Source organism: Hippoglossus stenolepis, chromosome 11 (genome assembly GCF_022539355.2).
Source record: "Hippoglossus stenolepis isolate QCI-W04-F060 chromosome 11, HSTE1.2, whole genome shotgun sequence".
Lineage (NCBI taxonomy): Eukaryota > Metazoa > Chordata > Actinopteri > Pleuronectiformes > Pleuronectidae > Hippoglossus > Hippoglossus stenolepis.
In genome coordinates, this window is record NC_061493.1 from 20360992 (window position 1) to 20375828 (window position 14837).

The 14837-nt window shown below is 41.5% G+C and overlaps 1 protein-coding gene across 2 annotated transcripts in view; it reads right to left on the reverse strand.

The window, feature by feature from the left end:
* Positions 1-14397, reverse strand: part of gnal (guanine nucleotide binding protein (G protein), alpha activating activity polypeptide, olfactory type) — a 45424-nt gene extending 31027 nt beyond the window's left edge. Inside the window, exons 1-4 of one of the 2 annotated variants that reach the window (XM_035169855.2) lie at positions 13488-14397; positions 2370-2442; positions 1477-1531; positions 1231-1350 (exon numbers count right to left, since the gene is read on the reverse strand). In XM_035169855.2, the coding sequence (XP_035025746.1) occupies positions 1231-1350; positions 1477-1531; positions 2370-2442; positions 13488-14007 (768 nt within the window). In that variant the 5' untranslated portion in view covers positions 14008-14397. Of the gene's footprint in view, positions 1-1230; positions 1351-1476; positions 1532-2369; positions 2443-2792; positions 3012-13487 lie in introns of those variants that run through there. The other variant, XM_035169856.2, reaches the window with a different exon arrangement.
* Positions 14398-14837: the final 440 nt, after the last annotated feature.

Sequence of the window (14837 nt, forward strand, 5' to 3'; positions counted from 1 at the left end):
GACAATACTACTCTAAGGATAAAGCACATTTTGATGCCGTGGATTAGACCTGAGGCTCAGTTAATGAGGACCCAGCGTTAGCCAAACTTTGAGGCCTTGTTGGAAAAGTCATAGACCATATGATAGCAAAATCTCAAGACCACACATAAAATTCTGCTTATTTTAAATGTTGAGGAACTGAAAACATTATAAAATATTTGCCTGAAGATAAAACAAGACTAAAAGAATCATTAATCTACAAAATACCACAAGACAGTATAAAATGGCCATCACTAAAAGGCCCCTGTCCAACCAACAGTCCAAAACAAGAAGGGATTCAGTTTACAATGATATGAAACCAAGTAAAGTAGTCAAATGTTCACACTGGAAAAGCTAGAACTAGAGAGTCTGTCATTTTTGCTTGTAAAATACTCTATGCTTAAAATGTATCAATTGTCGATTCTGTTGCTCAATCTACTTATCGTTTCAGCTCTAAAAACAAGGTGTTGGTGTACAGGAGATCACAGCTGAAACATTGAAATGACTCAGTACCTCAGTCGAAACATGATGCAACAACGGCAAAAGTTATGATCACTACACCAAAAGAAGTCTGACCTAACGTTTAAACATTCGTTTGATTCCCATAAAAGTGCACTAATGAAAAAGAAACATCCAAACCTGGAAGTTTATCTATAGATGTGTTTTAGTTTGTCCTTCCTGTTTGGCGGTGCTGCACAAACCGGTGTCAAAACAAGGAGCACTTTCAAAATTATGTATAACATAATCTACATTTCCAACACATGACCTCACGCTATTGAACGGCTGATCACACACGGAAAAGAATCCCATGTGCTCCAGCCTGCATTCAAATCCACATACAGTGCATCTGCTTCTGCTCTGATGGGGAATTAACATATGGGATATTCGTCATTCTCATTCTTTACTTCCAGACTAAGAGGACAACACCTTAGGCTTTTCTTATAAAAGAAAGTTGGATGAACAAAAAGGCAACATTAGGCTGATTAGGGCTAAATTTGATCTGACACCCCCTGAGCTGTATCGCTAAGATCAACACTGTTGGCCATAAAAAAAGCAAATGTTCTCATCACATACCATCCAACACCCACACTAACACGAACACACATTAAAAAAAAAGCACATATGCAGCATTGTAGGACATCTTTCCTCGTCTCATATTCACATCTGCCAACACACACACACACACACACAAAGACTTAATGAACATCTTACCTGTGAATAGTCAAAGTCAGAGAGAGGTGCTATGCTTTTGATGTATTCGATTCTGAATTGGTCCTCTGGGTTGGCTAGCGGGACAGGGGGTATTAAAGTGCTCATCGCAGACACTATAGTCTACAAAGCAGAAGTTGTGGGAGAAAAAAGACGAACATTAAGCAGGATGAAACAAGATCTGATCGTAAGCCTGTGTAATAATCAGTGAAATGGGATTGCACTGGGATTCAGAGTAACATCACTCACCACTATGGCATCCTTCACGTTTTTCCGAATATCTTGGATTTTCTGTTTCTTTTCTCTGCATTTGTTGGGGGACAGAGCAGACTTGTGAGGTAGCAGTCACCAAACAACAGAAAACCACATCAGTAAACAACACATCTTCAATCAGGACGGTTATGAGTAAGACAGGGGTTACTGCCGGGTTACACAGAATTTGACTTCATGTATGTATACAGTGACGGTGTTGAGGCTGGGATACGTGACAGTAGAAGACGGCGTAACCTCAAAATGTAAAATGGGGTTGATTCAAACCAACATTTAAGGGAAATGACGATGTAGTCGAGATGTTTCTTGGTTTTTTTTGTATCTTAAACCTGCAGGATCGTGTCTCCTAGCTAAAAAATCCAGCCTCCCATTCACAAACACTTCACGAAGGAGGATTTTCATGCAAAGTTACCGGACTCCGACATGTACTGGGCCTGTTTAAAATAGACCACTGGTAAGATCAATGCCATGCAAGGCCTTGCAGCAAAACAAATCATCAATAGGCCCGTGTCGATCACAACCTTTCACCCTCTCACATGAAACAGGAAACAGTGAATTAATTGGCATCTGAGATCCTCGCATATGTATGATAAAGTGTACATGTGCACAGAGAGGAGGAGGAGGAGGAGGAGGAAGAGGAAGAGGAGGAGGAGGAGGAGAAAAGAGAGGGAGAAAGCAGATATTAGCTGCTTTGCATTGGGATACTGGGCCCAACAGGCGCTGCAGTGCCTGGGGAAAATCCAATTCAGGGGAGGGTGGGGGGGGGGCTGAGCTCCGGCCCCGGCAGTGTTGTGCATTAGCAAAGGGGGGGTACATGGAAGAGAACAAGCGGCTGGTGTCACATGCAGCGGTGGGGCTGATGTTGCACTCACTCCGCGTTGAAGCCGTTGACGTGTAGGATCCTCATCTGCTTCACAATGGTGCTTTTTCCGGACTCTCCCGCACCTTCACACACACAAAACACACACACATACACACACACATAGAGAGAGAGAGAGAGAGAGAGAAAACCATGAAATATCACGTAGACACGCTGGTAAATACAAACAGCCTCTCCGTTACCATGTTGGCTTTGCTTTTTTTTTTTTTTTGGAGACTGGGGAGGGAGGGAGGAAGGTGGTGGTTTGGGGTGGGGGTTGGGGAGATGAAGCCAGTTAATTGCAGGCTCCGGTGGAGCCTCGCTTCCATCAATATCCACCCCCATGACATATTATTGCAAGCGCTGTCAAACGGGGCTACGTGTTCGGTAAACGACGGGGATTAGCTAACACTTCCCCGCCGCTAACCAGCCTTACCCAGTAACAGGAGCCTGTGTGTGGCTTTGTACGCTTGTCTTTCCTTCTGCAGCTGCTTCTCGATCTTTTTATTCGCCTCTCGTTGAGCCTTTTCGTCGATGCGTTGATCTTCAGTCTTGCTGTTGCCCAAACAACCCATCTTCCGTCGCCCTAACCCCCTTTTTCCTTGTGGAATCGTAAAAAAAAAAAAAAAAAAACACAAAAAAAAAAAAACACACACACACACGCGCACGCACACGCACACGCGCACACACACACACACACACTCACAAAAAAAAATAACAACGTATGTACGTAGAAAAAATAACACCAGGGCTGATGTCGGGAGAAGGGGGGGGTGAGGGGGGAGGCTCGGCGGCGACACGGGAGGGAGACTATGGTTAAAAAAATAAAATAAAATATATATATAAAAAGGGGGTGGGGAGAGGGGAGAGAGAGAGAGAGAGAGAGAGAGAGGAAGGAAAATCTCTGCGAGGCTTCTCCGTCGGAGGGAGGAAGACGTTCCCCCCCGTTACAATTCCGCTTCAGCCGCAGCCAACCGTCATCCACACCGCCCGCTAGTCTGCTCACCGCCGGGGAAAGGACGACTCGGTTCCGCGGAGAAACGGGCCCCCCCGGAGGGTAAAAAAAAAAAAAACACGCGGACACACGACGAGGGGGACGCGAGAGCGAGAGCGAGAGAGAGAGAGAGCGAGAGAGAGAGAGAGAGAGAGAGAGAGGTTCTTCGGTTTTGCGGGAATCCGGTCAACTGCTCCCGTCGCGTCTCCGGCCCCTCGCTTCTCTCGGCAGCTCCGTATTTTTTGTTCTATCGGTGTTTCTGTCGCTTTAACTCAGCACTGCCTCTCGCTGTGGCACCAGGAAGTAGCCGCGCACCGTGGAGGAGGAGGAGGAAGAGGAGGAAGAGGAGGAGGAACACACACCTCCGTTCCGTTCTGACACTAACCGCCAGCGTCGAGGGGTTTTTTTTCACATGGAGGCAGAGGACTCATCAGACTGATTAGCGAAGAGCAGTAATGGTGGAAGTCTTCTTCTTCTTCTCCTTCTTCTTCTTCCTCTTCCTCTTCCTCTTCTTCCAGTCAGAGAGGAGGGCCTGACCCAAACTGGCAACCCATTTACAGTGTGTGTGTGTGTGTGTGTGTGTGTGTACTGTTTTGTCTTTAGGGTGGTTTTCCTCAGACACAAAAAGTATATAAGAAGTATAAATATGAGTATAAACACGAGTATATGTATAAGTATAAACATAATATACTTATATTTATACTGTATACAACTACTAGGCCCTGACCCAAACTGGCAACCCATTTACAGTGTGTTTAGTGTGTGTGTGTGTGTGTGTGTGTGTGTACTATCTCTGTGGTTATTACCCTAAAATAAATGTCAATAAATCTGGCAACCATCATTTTAATCAATAAACAATAAAACATAACAAAAAGTTCAGTGTTCAAAATGTTGGTCTTTCCTCAGATCCTAGAAGTATACAAGTATATAAGAAGTATAAATATGACTATAAACACGAGTATATGTATAAGTATAAACATTATATACTTAAAATTATACTTTATAAAACTACTAGGCCCTGACCCAAACTGGCAACCCATTTACAGTGTTTAGAGTGGGTGGGTGGGTCTGCACTAGCTTCTACCCATCTCTGTGGTTTTACAGTAAAATAAGTATTATAGAAGTTAATGTACTACTAGTTACTGCACATCACTGTGTGTTATTATACATATTATATTTTATGATTGTTACTGATGAAGAACTCAAAGGTAAACACAACAAGTCCACACTGGAGAAATACTCTGTTACAAGTTAAAGTCCTGCATTATAAACAGTATATATATATATTCACATCAAAATATACTTAAGTATCAAAAGTAAAAGTAACCTTTATGCAGAACGATACACTGCAGAATGGTGTATATTTTTCTTATGGATAGAATTTATAAAAAGTGGTGGAAAGTAACTAGGTACATTTACTCATGTGCTGCTCTTAAAGGGGCAATCTTTCAGTTTTCTCTGTTGCCGAATGTACTTAATTGCCAGAGTGGTGGTGGGGGTCGGTTGCCAAGAGCTTCAACCATCGTTATATTTAAAAAACAAGCGGTCATAATATGCAGCGCTACCTCTGGATGCTACAGTGATGCTAACTTAAGCGGAACCCTTAACCTGACATAGCCCAGCCAGGCCGGTGCTAGCTGGTTAGCATGCTAACCTTGGTGGAATGAATGTGAGTGAAACAGAAGCAGAAGTTTCCACCACTGGAGACAAGCTCTTGGCAAGTCCGGGAAGGAAGTTTGATGCGAATTAGCATCAAATTAACATTTCAGTAGCTATAGCAAAAAACGAACACATACAACCTTTAACCCTGATAGTCATACGAGTTATTTTCATGAGTGAACTGCTGTGAGGATCCACGCCTGTCGCCTGGGGCATGAGTAACATATATGTAACATACGTTATATACAATAAGTAGGGACAGCAAGTTCATGGAGGGAAGGCCATATCCTGTTTTGCAGAAAATTCAGCATCTCTTGCAAGGGATCAGCTGACCTTCAATAATTTGTTAAACTGTTATCTGTTCACCCAAGGACGGGGCTAGGTGGATAGCTTAGGCGTGACTGTAAGAATAAATACTGTGTGCTTTCTTTGTTTCTCATCTCAGTGTATTACTCTGCACTGAGATCCATGTGTCACTTGTACAATAAACTTCCTGGTAATGAAGCTTCTCGGCGTCTGGGCCTTGTTTACACTCGACCACAGAGCCCATTTGATCTAAACAGGAAAATCACATATTGGACATATTGAAACATAGCATTGTTGATAGGTGGTATCTGTACGTTTCCTCAGCTGCTTTATGTTTTTTTTTATAAATCTTGTGATGGGGATGGTTTCGTTTACAAGACAGGTCATTATAATACAGCCTCTGAGCAGCGCTGCGTTTACAGGGCACACTAGATGCTTCTGTGATGAGACGGGATGGCCGGGATTGGGCTGTCTGGTTAGCGTGCTGACTTCAGCAGAACAAGAGTTAACTCAGGAGTTGTTTTCCACTGCTGAGGACAGCTCTTGGGGAGTAAACGGAAGTTTGAGGCTGAAGTCGGAACGTTTGATCTAGTTTGGTGAGTAAACACCTGTTAATGGTAACATTGGCTGTGTAGCAATATGTACATATAGTCTCTTTAAAGAGGAGTGGGGGTTACAGACCAAAAGGGTAGGAAGCTATTACTTATGTAGACTTTGCATCCTGCAAATCTACAATTAAAGTGGCTTGGATTCGATTCATTATCAGCTAAATGAACCCAGAGCCGCAATCTGATATGTAACTGCAAGCCTGTGTTTTTATATTGTATTATGAATTCATCTGTACTTTGTGCCCTCCACACGATATGAGCTTTTGTCTTTGTTTTCATATGACGGTCATTTATGTGTGCTTAGGGTCTGTCTATATAACGTCTGTGTATGTGCATATATGTTATTGTATGCTTTTTTTTTTTTAATCTAACAATCAGACTGCCAGGGACTGTAAAACTAGCCTGCATGGCTTAATCTGGCACATCTACATGTTGATTAATGTGCAGTGTCCCATTTTAATAAACAAACATAAATATAACAACTGGCCCAGAGCCTTAAAACATTATGTCCTTTTCTAGAATAACAAAACATATCATACTATCGGAAATATCATGGTCATAATGCACATTATAACAATGGACATACAAATGAGCATAAGCTTCATAAAGTATGTCATCTTACTTGAAATTAAAATAACATTAAGTTTGATAAAGTCGTCACTACACCAATAGAATATTATATTAATACCTTTTGATCAAATATAAATAATGTTTGGCATCATAAGGTTTAAACCTGCCTCATATGTAGTTCACTTATGCAAGTTATAAATCATGTTGAACAGCTCTTGTGTGAACATGATGCAGGCCCACTTTGTTGACTATACAAGAATTTCCCCAGCCCAAACAACTAAGTTCTGTAAATTCACCTCATTAAAACTACGTATCAGTGAGAAACCTTACATAACACCCTCTTTATTATCAAGTACATCCTCTCTGTGTGTTTGTGGAATACTCTGAGGTAGAGGTTAGTCAGAAACAGAACAGGTACCTGTCCTCTACAGTCGCCACAGTCTGGCTGTGAGAGGTATGTTTCTGACATTTGGGCGGAAACAGAACAACTGTCACTGTTGTGAGTGTTGTCTGACATTTAGGTTTAGCTTGCTGTGGTTTCCTCTCAACCAGACCAGGGTGGGGTATGTATCTTTTCTTAAGGGTTTGACTTGAACACTTTACATTTACACTACCATTGTGTTATTTAGGTGAAACATTGCTGCTGTGCTCTGTCGGTGCATGTGTGAGACTGAGTTTGCTAACTTGCAGTACTACCCTGTTGCATTCAGGAAAGTCAAAAACAATGTTCACACACATACGCTTGTGTTGCAAACACTCATAGATCACTCAGTAGCATTCGACAACCATGAATGAGTATTTATGTAACGCACAACAAGGAGCGCACTGTTATTGTGTCCTTTATGCAAACAAAATGCAAATAACAGTTTTTCGTGAGTGTGACGAAGTTGTGCAGCATGCAAATCCAAACAGGAACCCTCACCTCACCTGTGGCAGTGTGAAAACAGCGGCACCACCACAACCCCACCCTAACAGACACAGATCCTTTCTCACCACTTCACACAGCAAGGTCACAAATAGAGAGACTGGCCCACACCATCCTCTAGTGGTCAGAGGAAGCACTGTACAAAAAGCTGACAGTTCCCCACGAATGTCACAGAACCAGGTTTGATCGTCCTTTAATCTGAGAAGTATATTTAGCTGCGGTTTCCTCTTAACTAGACCAGAAGGGTGTGAGTGTGCTTGTTATATCTCTCAACAGCCAAATTTCATTCACATCCTCCCTCCAGTCGAAATACATTCTGATTATTATTACTTCACCTGGATGTTCTGGTTTCTCTGAGCAGAGTTCAAAACAGTTTTCATCTGCTAAAGTGGAAAGTTTCTCTTTGTGCTCACCTTAAATCAGAGTTCAGAACATGCACATACGAGCCGCATTTTATTACATCAACAATTACTTTGCATATGAATTATGCTCCAATATTTAGCTACACACAATTGTGATGTGGGACAGTTTGTATACACTGAAAATGTACTTTAGTTAAGTAGACATCTTCTGAAGTTAAACTATTAAAACAACATGTTTGGCAACGAGCTTTAAAAAAATCACTACAATATTTCTGTGTAATAATAGCGATAGAAATATTACCTAATTAATTCCTCTGTCAGTATGTGGCTGGGTTTTAAAACGTTTTCAGATCCTTTTCTTAAGCAAATACAGCAATGAAACCATCTAAAAATACTTTACTCTACAGGTAAATTCTGGTTTCAAAGTCTGACGAAGATATTTTTAGTATTTTCAGACTTGTACTGCAAAACGACAACTGACCAGCCAGAGTCTGAGGGTTGGTTTCCTCACTCAGTTTATTCATGAGTAAATTTGCATTTTGAAAATAAAACAGAGGCTCTCCATTATCATTGACGTTAAATAAATTCATTAAATATATCTAAATACCTCGTCTTTCTGGCATGAAAAAGAGTAAGACTTCCAGTGAACTGTCTAAGAATATCTGACACTTAAAAGAGGTTCTTTTCTAACATTAAACTCTCCCACACTTATTTACTGGCCCTGACGGCAATTGAAGCATGTACCGTAAAAACAGGGCACACGTCCAAGTGATATCCAGATAAAATTAGCCTCCTTGAAACTTTTTCTGAGGCCGGAAAGAATTTTACAGCAGTCTCTTTAGGGACACAGGCTCTTGATAAAGCAGAATTATAAAGTAAAGATAAAAAAACAAAAAGGAGAGAGAGCGTAGTCCAATGTCCTTCTCATGCGGTGTGTTTGACTCTGATTTAGCTGATTGAAGTATGGAGACCATTCACACACCGCCGTCGTGCTATCAGGATCATAAATGGGACAATAACTCATGGTTCCGCACCATCGGTTGGTTATTACACTGACTGGGAACTGTGGTGCAGTTTGTGGCAAAGTTCAGTGAAGTCAAGTCAATGATAAAACCCATTCAGACGGATGCAAAGTTCACCCGACTCCACTTGTATTTAAAAGGAGGCGGGGGTCTTCCACAGTACTTCAGTGGATGAGTAAGCTTTTCCAAAATATGTTTTCCCATGCAGGAGAGTGGCTCAACACACAAAAGAAAGACAAGAAACGACAATCGGCGACTTCCAACAGGCAAATTCTTGGCCTACCTACAATTCCACTGCTCATTTCTATGCAATGCACTCGCAGCCTGTTGTTCAGGCTCATGACGGCTGATATGGCTGCGATGTGAAACAGCCAGTTAAGGACATCTAGGAAAGCAGTAACAGATATTATCATCGCGCTGCACAGAGTCGGATCCAAGAGACCTAACAATAAAGTGACTTCCTTTCCAAGAAATAATAGGAACTCGCCTTGCAGTTCCCATCCCTGCATTCATGCACTAAAATATAAAGTCTATGGGAACTCTATTAAAAGAATTTGGAGATTTTCTGAATTGTCCTCTGGTCAGAGATGTTTAGTAATGACTTTGCGAATGTGAGTTAGCTGCGTTTTTTTACAGTTGCAGCACCTTGAAAATATTACAGTGCTCACTACAGGAATTATATAATATCCAACTGTTCCAGTGACTCAGTGATTCATGACTAGATTAGTGGAAACTTTCTGATATCTTGCATGACTTATAAACTATATCACATACTGGTCATCCCACGTCTAAAAGCTTTATGAAGCTTATTTCCAGTCACATCACAATCAGGGCTTATTTAGAAGAACATGAGTTTCCTGGCTTTGCAATAAAACAATAGTTGTTTTGAATAAATTGCTAATTTTGTATGACTAATAGTAAGAAAAACAAATATTAAGAAATCCACAAAGCGGGAAATATTAAAGGTAATAGAAGCTCTTGCTCACCAGAAAACAAAGATCATAAACTCTGACTATGAAAGAAACGACTGAAATATTATCAAAATAGTTTCTGCAGGTGGACGGATAGATTACTTGTCTAATTGTTTCAGCTCTAATATAAATATGATTTTGTTGTGTAATGTGTGAACGCACTGAATCCATGTAATATTTGTATTTTTAGTTTTAAATGATTAAGAAAAAAATCTAAGAAAAATCTAATGAAATCAAGAAATCCTTTGATTGTCATTTCTGTGACTGACCAAAGATTTTTTAAACAAAACCTTCAAACTGAACAGCAAGAAACCTTTAAAGAAGAATAACTTTTGAAATCTGCAGAACCTTTCCACAAAGCTGTAACTATGTCTAAAATGATCAATTGTCAGCATGTGTCACACGACAAATATAAATGGCTATAAACATGACTAAAGGTGTACGGCTCCAGCTCTTAAAACGAACGTGGCAGCTTGTTCAGGATGAAGGTTCAAATGAAAAGTTCCTCGTGGCTATCATTATTCAACTAAATACCCGCCGCAAATACAAACAGATAAAGTAACCCAGATTAGCGAGCATGCGTTGCCTTGAAATGTAACACTATTTGAAAGGTGTCCACTTTCAGAGGAACACAAACCACCTCAGTCCTCTGGCATGCAACAGGAGGCCGACTGGAGACCTGGAGAGTATAAAGTCCCGAAGGCCTCTTAAGAGAAACCAAAAGTGGCCTGTGGCTCGTGCCGAGGCTCCTGGGTGGCAACGGTGACAGATGCCGTGGCTCCCAAAAATAATTGTGACCCTGTAGCGGTGAGGAAAGTGGCCCAAACCCCATAATAACATGCTGAACTCACTGTGACACAGGTCACACATGCTGTATAGTTTTCAGCAGTGGCTCATGGAAGAATGTATGACACTTCCCCGTGTGACTTCATTAGGATGAGCCATTTCTTCCTGTGTGTAATTACTGAGGGCTGTTTACTCAGGAAATTAAACTGGTGGCCATTTATTATATAGAGTAGCAAAACACTGTGTTGTTTACGGTAAGGCAGAAACACGCTGAAGTGGTTTTACGAGCGACTGAACGGAGAGTGGCTGTTTTTGTTGTAAATGTACAGACATTTAAATATTGTTTTCCTCATCAGTGTTTCTGATCAGGACTCTTCAGGAAACGTACCCATAATAGCAGCTAAAAACAACTGCTTGTCGCAGGGGACAGGTCACCAGTCTATCACACGCCTGAAACTCCGACATTTAAAAGCACTTACATGTAGCTCACATCTATAATTTTAACCCAACCTGCATGTTTTTGAGCAGTGGGTGGAAGTCGGAGTACACAGAGGAAAACCCTGCAGGTAAGAGAAGAACATGCAGGCCAACCAACAAGTTCAGAGATCGCTAACTCCTTTACCACCGTGCCGCCCCCATCATCATCTAAATGAAATTGAAACTGAACAAGTGGAATCGAAACCTCAACATTATATACGAGTAGTCTTCTATTCCATGAATCCTCCTACACAACTCTCTTACATAAAATACTATTCTATACCTGACATTTGTTTAATAAAAGCTTTGATCTAAATGTGCAAGATTCACTGAAATCAATCTGTAATTTTTCTTTTGTTTGTCCCTGGACAGATGTCATACTACACCACAGGGCACTGTACTTTACTATAGTTTTACGATACTATTCAACATATTTATTTATAGTAAAAACTGTAAATGTGCTACAATTATTCAAAAGGCTATTTTTCATCTGTTGTCCAACAGATCACTCACGCCCCAGCAGGATACAATAAAGTAAGATAACATAAAACTTTATTGATCCCCAGGTGTAAAGGTTTGGATATACTATCCTAAAATATACTCGTCTGTATGCAGAGCAAACATGGGCCAACACCTAAAAGCTAAGTTGGTTTAATACATTTTTGTAAACTAAATCCTGTTAAACTACTGTATACTCCATATTGCACTGTAAAAACTGTACGTTTATATATACTGGTCTCTTTATAGTACATTACAGACTAACAAACTCCTTTATACTCTATAGGTTACTATACAATACTACTGAGCTATACTAAACTACAGTATGAGCCACTATACTCTATCATTTCTACTACATTTAATGTAAAGGATGTTCTTCATTTGTTGTCTCTAACCGGACACTATACTATACTATACTATACTATAAGTTTGCAGAGTAAACATTTCTCTATACTAAAGCCTACTAAACTGTACTCTTCATTGTACTATACAACACTATACTGTACTAGACTACAGGTCACATTACTACACTACATTCTACTCATCTATGCTTTATAACTTATTAAATAACTAACTTTAAATGTGCCACATTTAGTCAAAATGCTATTCTTCCTGTTGTCAGTGGACGACACTATACTACACTACACTATACTACACAACTAAGGATGTTTTTCATTTATTGACTCGAATCAGACATTACTGACAACAGGACACTATAATATACTGTAGTACAATGATTTCTCAGCACCTCTGAAAACTATAAACACTATATTAGAGTATACTTTACTAAAGGCCACTTTAAAACTCTCTTGTCTAACATCCTTTATTATGAATTCAGAAAAATGCTACTTTAAATGTCAATCACACGTCTATCTCTAAAGCACCTGGACATATGACCAACAGGTCAGATCAATAAGAGGACTATGACTATTCAGAGTAAATAAAAGATAAGTTGTCTCTGTCTCTCTATATAGACACTAAATACTACTTAACTGTACTCCACTTTACACTACACACACATCCCTCTACTATACTTATATTTTACGACAGGACATTACTCTGCTACACAAATATAGATGGATTTACTTCATGTAGATGTGTCACAGTGAGTTCAAACAAGAGACAAACTCTTACACTAGACTTTAGTAAACTATGTTATGAAGTTGTCTCTCTACAAGTTGTATTTGTAAACTAAAGCCAAATAAAGGACACTATATACAACAATATAAGGTATTCTTCTATCCTAAATGCTCCTATACTACATTATAGCTCTACTATACTACAAAAACAACTGTATTAGAGCACAGTGGGGCTGTTTTCTATTTACTACACCATGTTGTACTACAGGACTACTTCACTAGACTAAAGTATATAGATGGATTTATTTGAAATGACTTCATGTAGACGTGTCACAGTTAGTTAAAACAAGAGACACACTCTTACATTACACGATAGTATACTACTTCATGCTGTATTTGTAAACTAAAGCCAAATAAAGGACACTATAAATAACAATATACAGTATTCTGATAAGCTAAATGGTCCTATACTACATTATAGCTCTACTATACTACAAAATAACAGAGTGGGGGTATTTTCTATTTCCTATACCATGTTGTACTACAGGAGTACTTCACTAGACTAGTATTTATGGCAGTGGTAAACACGGCCCAGTGGCCTGGAGCTAACCGGCCTCAGTAAACCAGTGGAACCTGGAGCTCAGTGACAGCCGGACAGACTCCACATTAAAGCCGAGTACACGAGGAGGCTGCCGGGACACCAGGCCACGGTCTGGACGTCCATCTTCATCGTTGGTCCCCGGCAGCCGCAGGGGGTGAGTCTCCACAGCTCAGCGGCCAGATGTGGCACCAGGCCTCGGCACAGTGTGTGGAGGAGGCCGGTGCGTCCAGGTTTCTAACCACAACACCACAACAACAACAGAGAGGCACCTACCGAGCAGCAGCAGCCGATGGGTCTGTTTGTACTCCCGCTTCAGCTCCTTCAGCGTCCGGTCAATGTCCTTACTGACTTTCTTCGCCTCCTTCTCGGCCTCCTTCTTCTCCACCAGCAATTTGTCCCAGTTTTTCTGCTTTTGGGCGCTTGTCTTTTGCAGCAGCTGCAAGCGGCGGCCGCGGTCCTTCCCTGTCCCCTTACCGCCGCCTCCTCCACCGCTACCACCACCTCCACCTCCGCCACCGCCACCTCCGTTTTGTATGAGCACACCGTCGGTACCGGTGTCTCCACGGCGGTGCTCCCCGGCCGGGAGCCTGGCAGGGTCCCCGGGGCGCACCGGGCCGCCGCCGGCGCGCAGCGACGAAGTCTCCCCGCATCCCCCGGTGTCCTCTGGGCGAGCTCCCCCGGCGCGGGTCGGCACGGCGGCGTCCGGAGGCTGGTCCGAGTCCGAGGTGGCGTTGGAGATAGAGCCGCTCAGGTCCCCGAAGAGCCGGGGACGCAAACTGTAGCACAGCCCCATGTTGAAACCAATATGTGTCTGTGAATGTGATTTCTCATAAATTAAAATATCCACAAAAATCGCAGTGGCGCCGCCAGCCCTAACGAGCCATCGTCACATTGGAGCTCCAGCGGTGCGAGTCAAGTCCGGATCCGAGGCGAGAACGTGAATGAATTATGCTCCGACATTTGCTATATGTCATCTTGCATTTCCCCCCGTCAGCCTCCGCTCCGTAGTTAGTGGATCACCTGATCCTTTAGTGGACACTGCGGGTCCACCTTACCGTAAGTAACCAAAAGCACAACCTTGGAGGAAAAACGCGTCGATCCGCTGCGCAGACAGTCAACAATCCTCCTGCACAGCTGTTAGGTGCAATGCACGGCTCGTCATCTCGGGGTTTTCATTCCTGCGCGTTTAAAGACTCCTCCTGCTCTGAAGTGGGTCTTTATCTGGACCTGGAAACCGATGCAGCTGAGAGAGAGACAGTGGAAATCTAAAAATACATCAGGTTTAAGATTAGAACACAGTTTTTAGTTAATTCAAACAGAGATTAATGAAATAATATCGGCATTATTTTGTGTACTAATCCTTAATCCTTATGTAATGTCTCGTTTCCACCCAGGCCTGCTACTAATCAGCCTGTTTATTATTATTATTATTATTATTGAGACATTTTCTAAATTCCTTCTCTCCAGTTGCCATTGTATAAGATTTAGGTGAAAGGATTATTGAATATAAAATAATCCTAGTGATATTTTCACTAGTGTGTTTCATCTAAATTGTACAAATTGTGGTTTTCCTCACGCTAGAATGGACCTTTATATTTTAATACTTTATATTTACACCAGGAG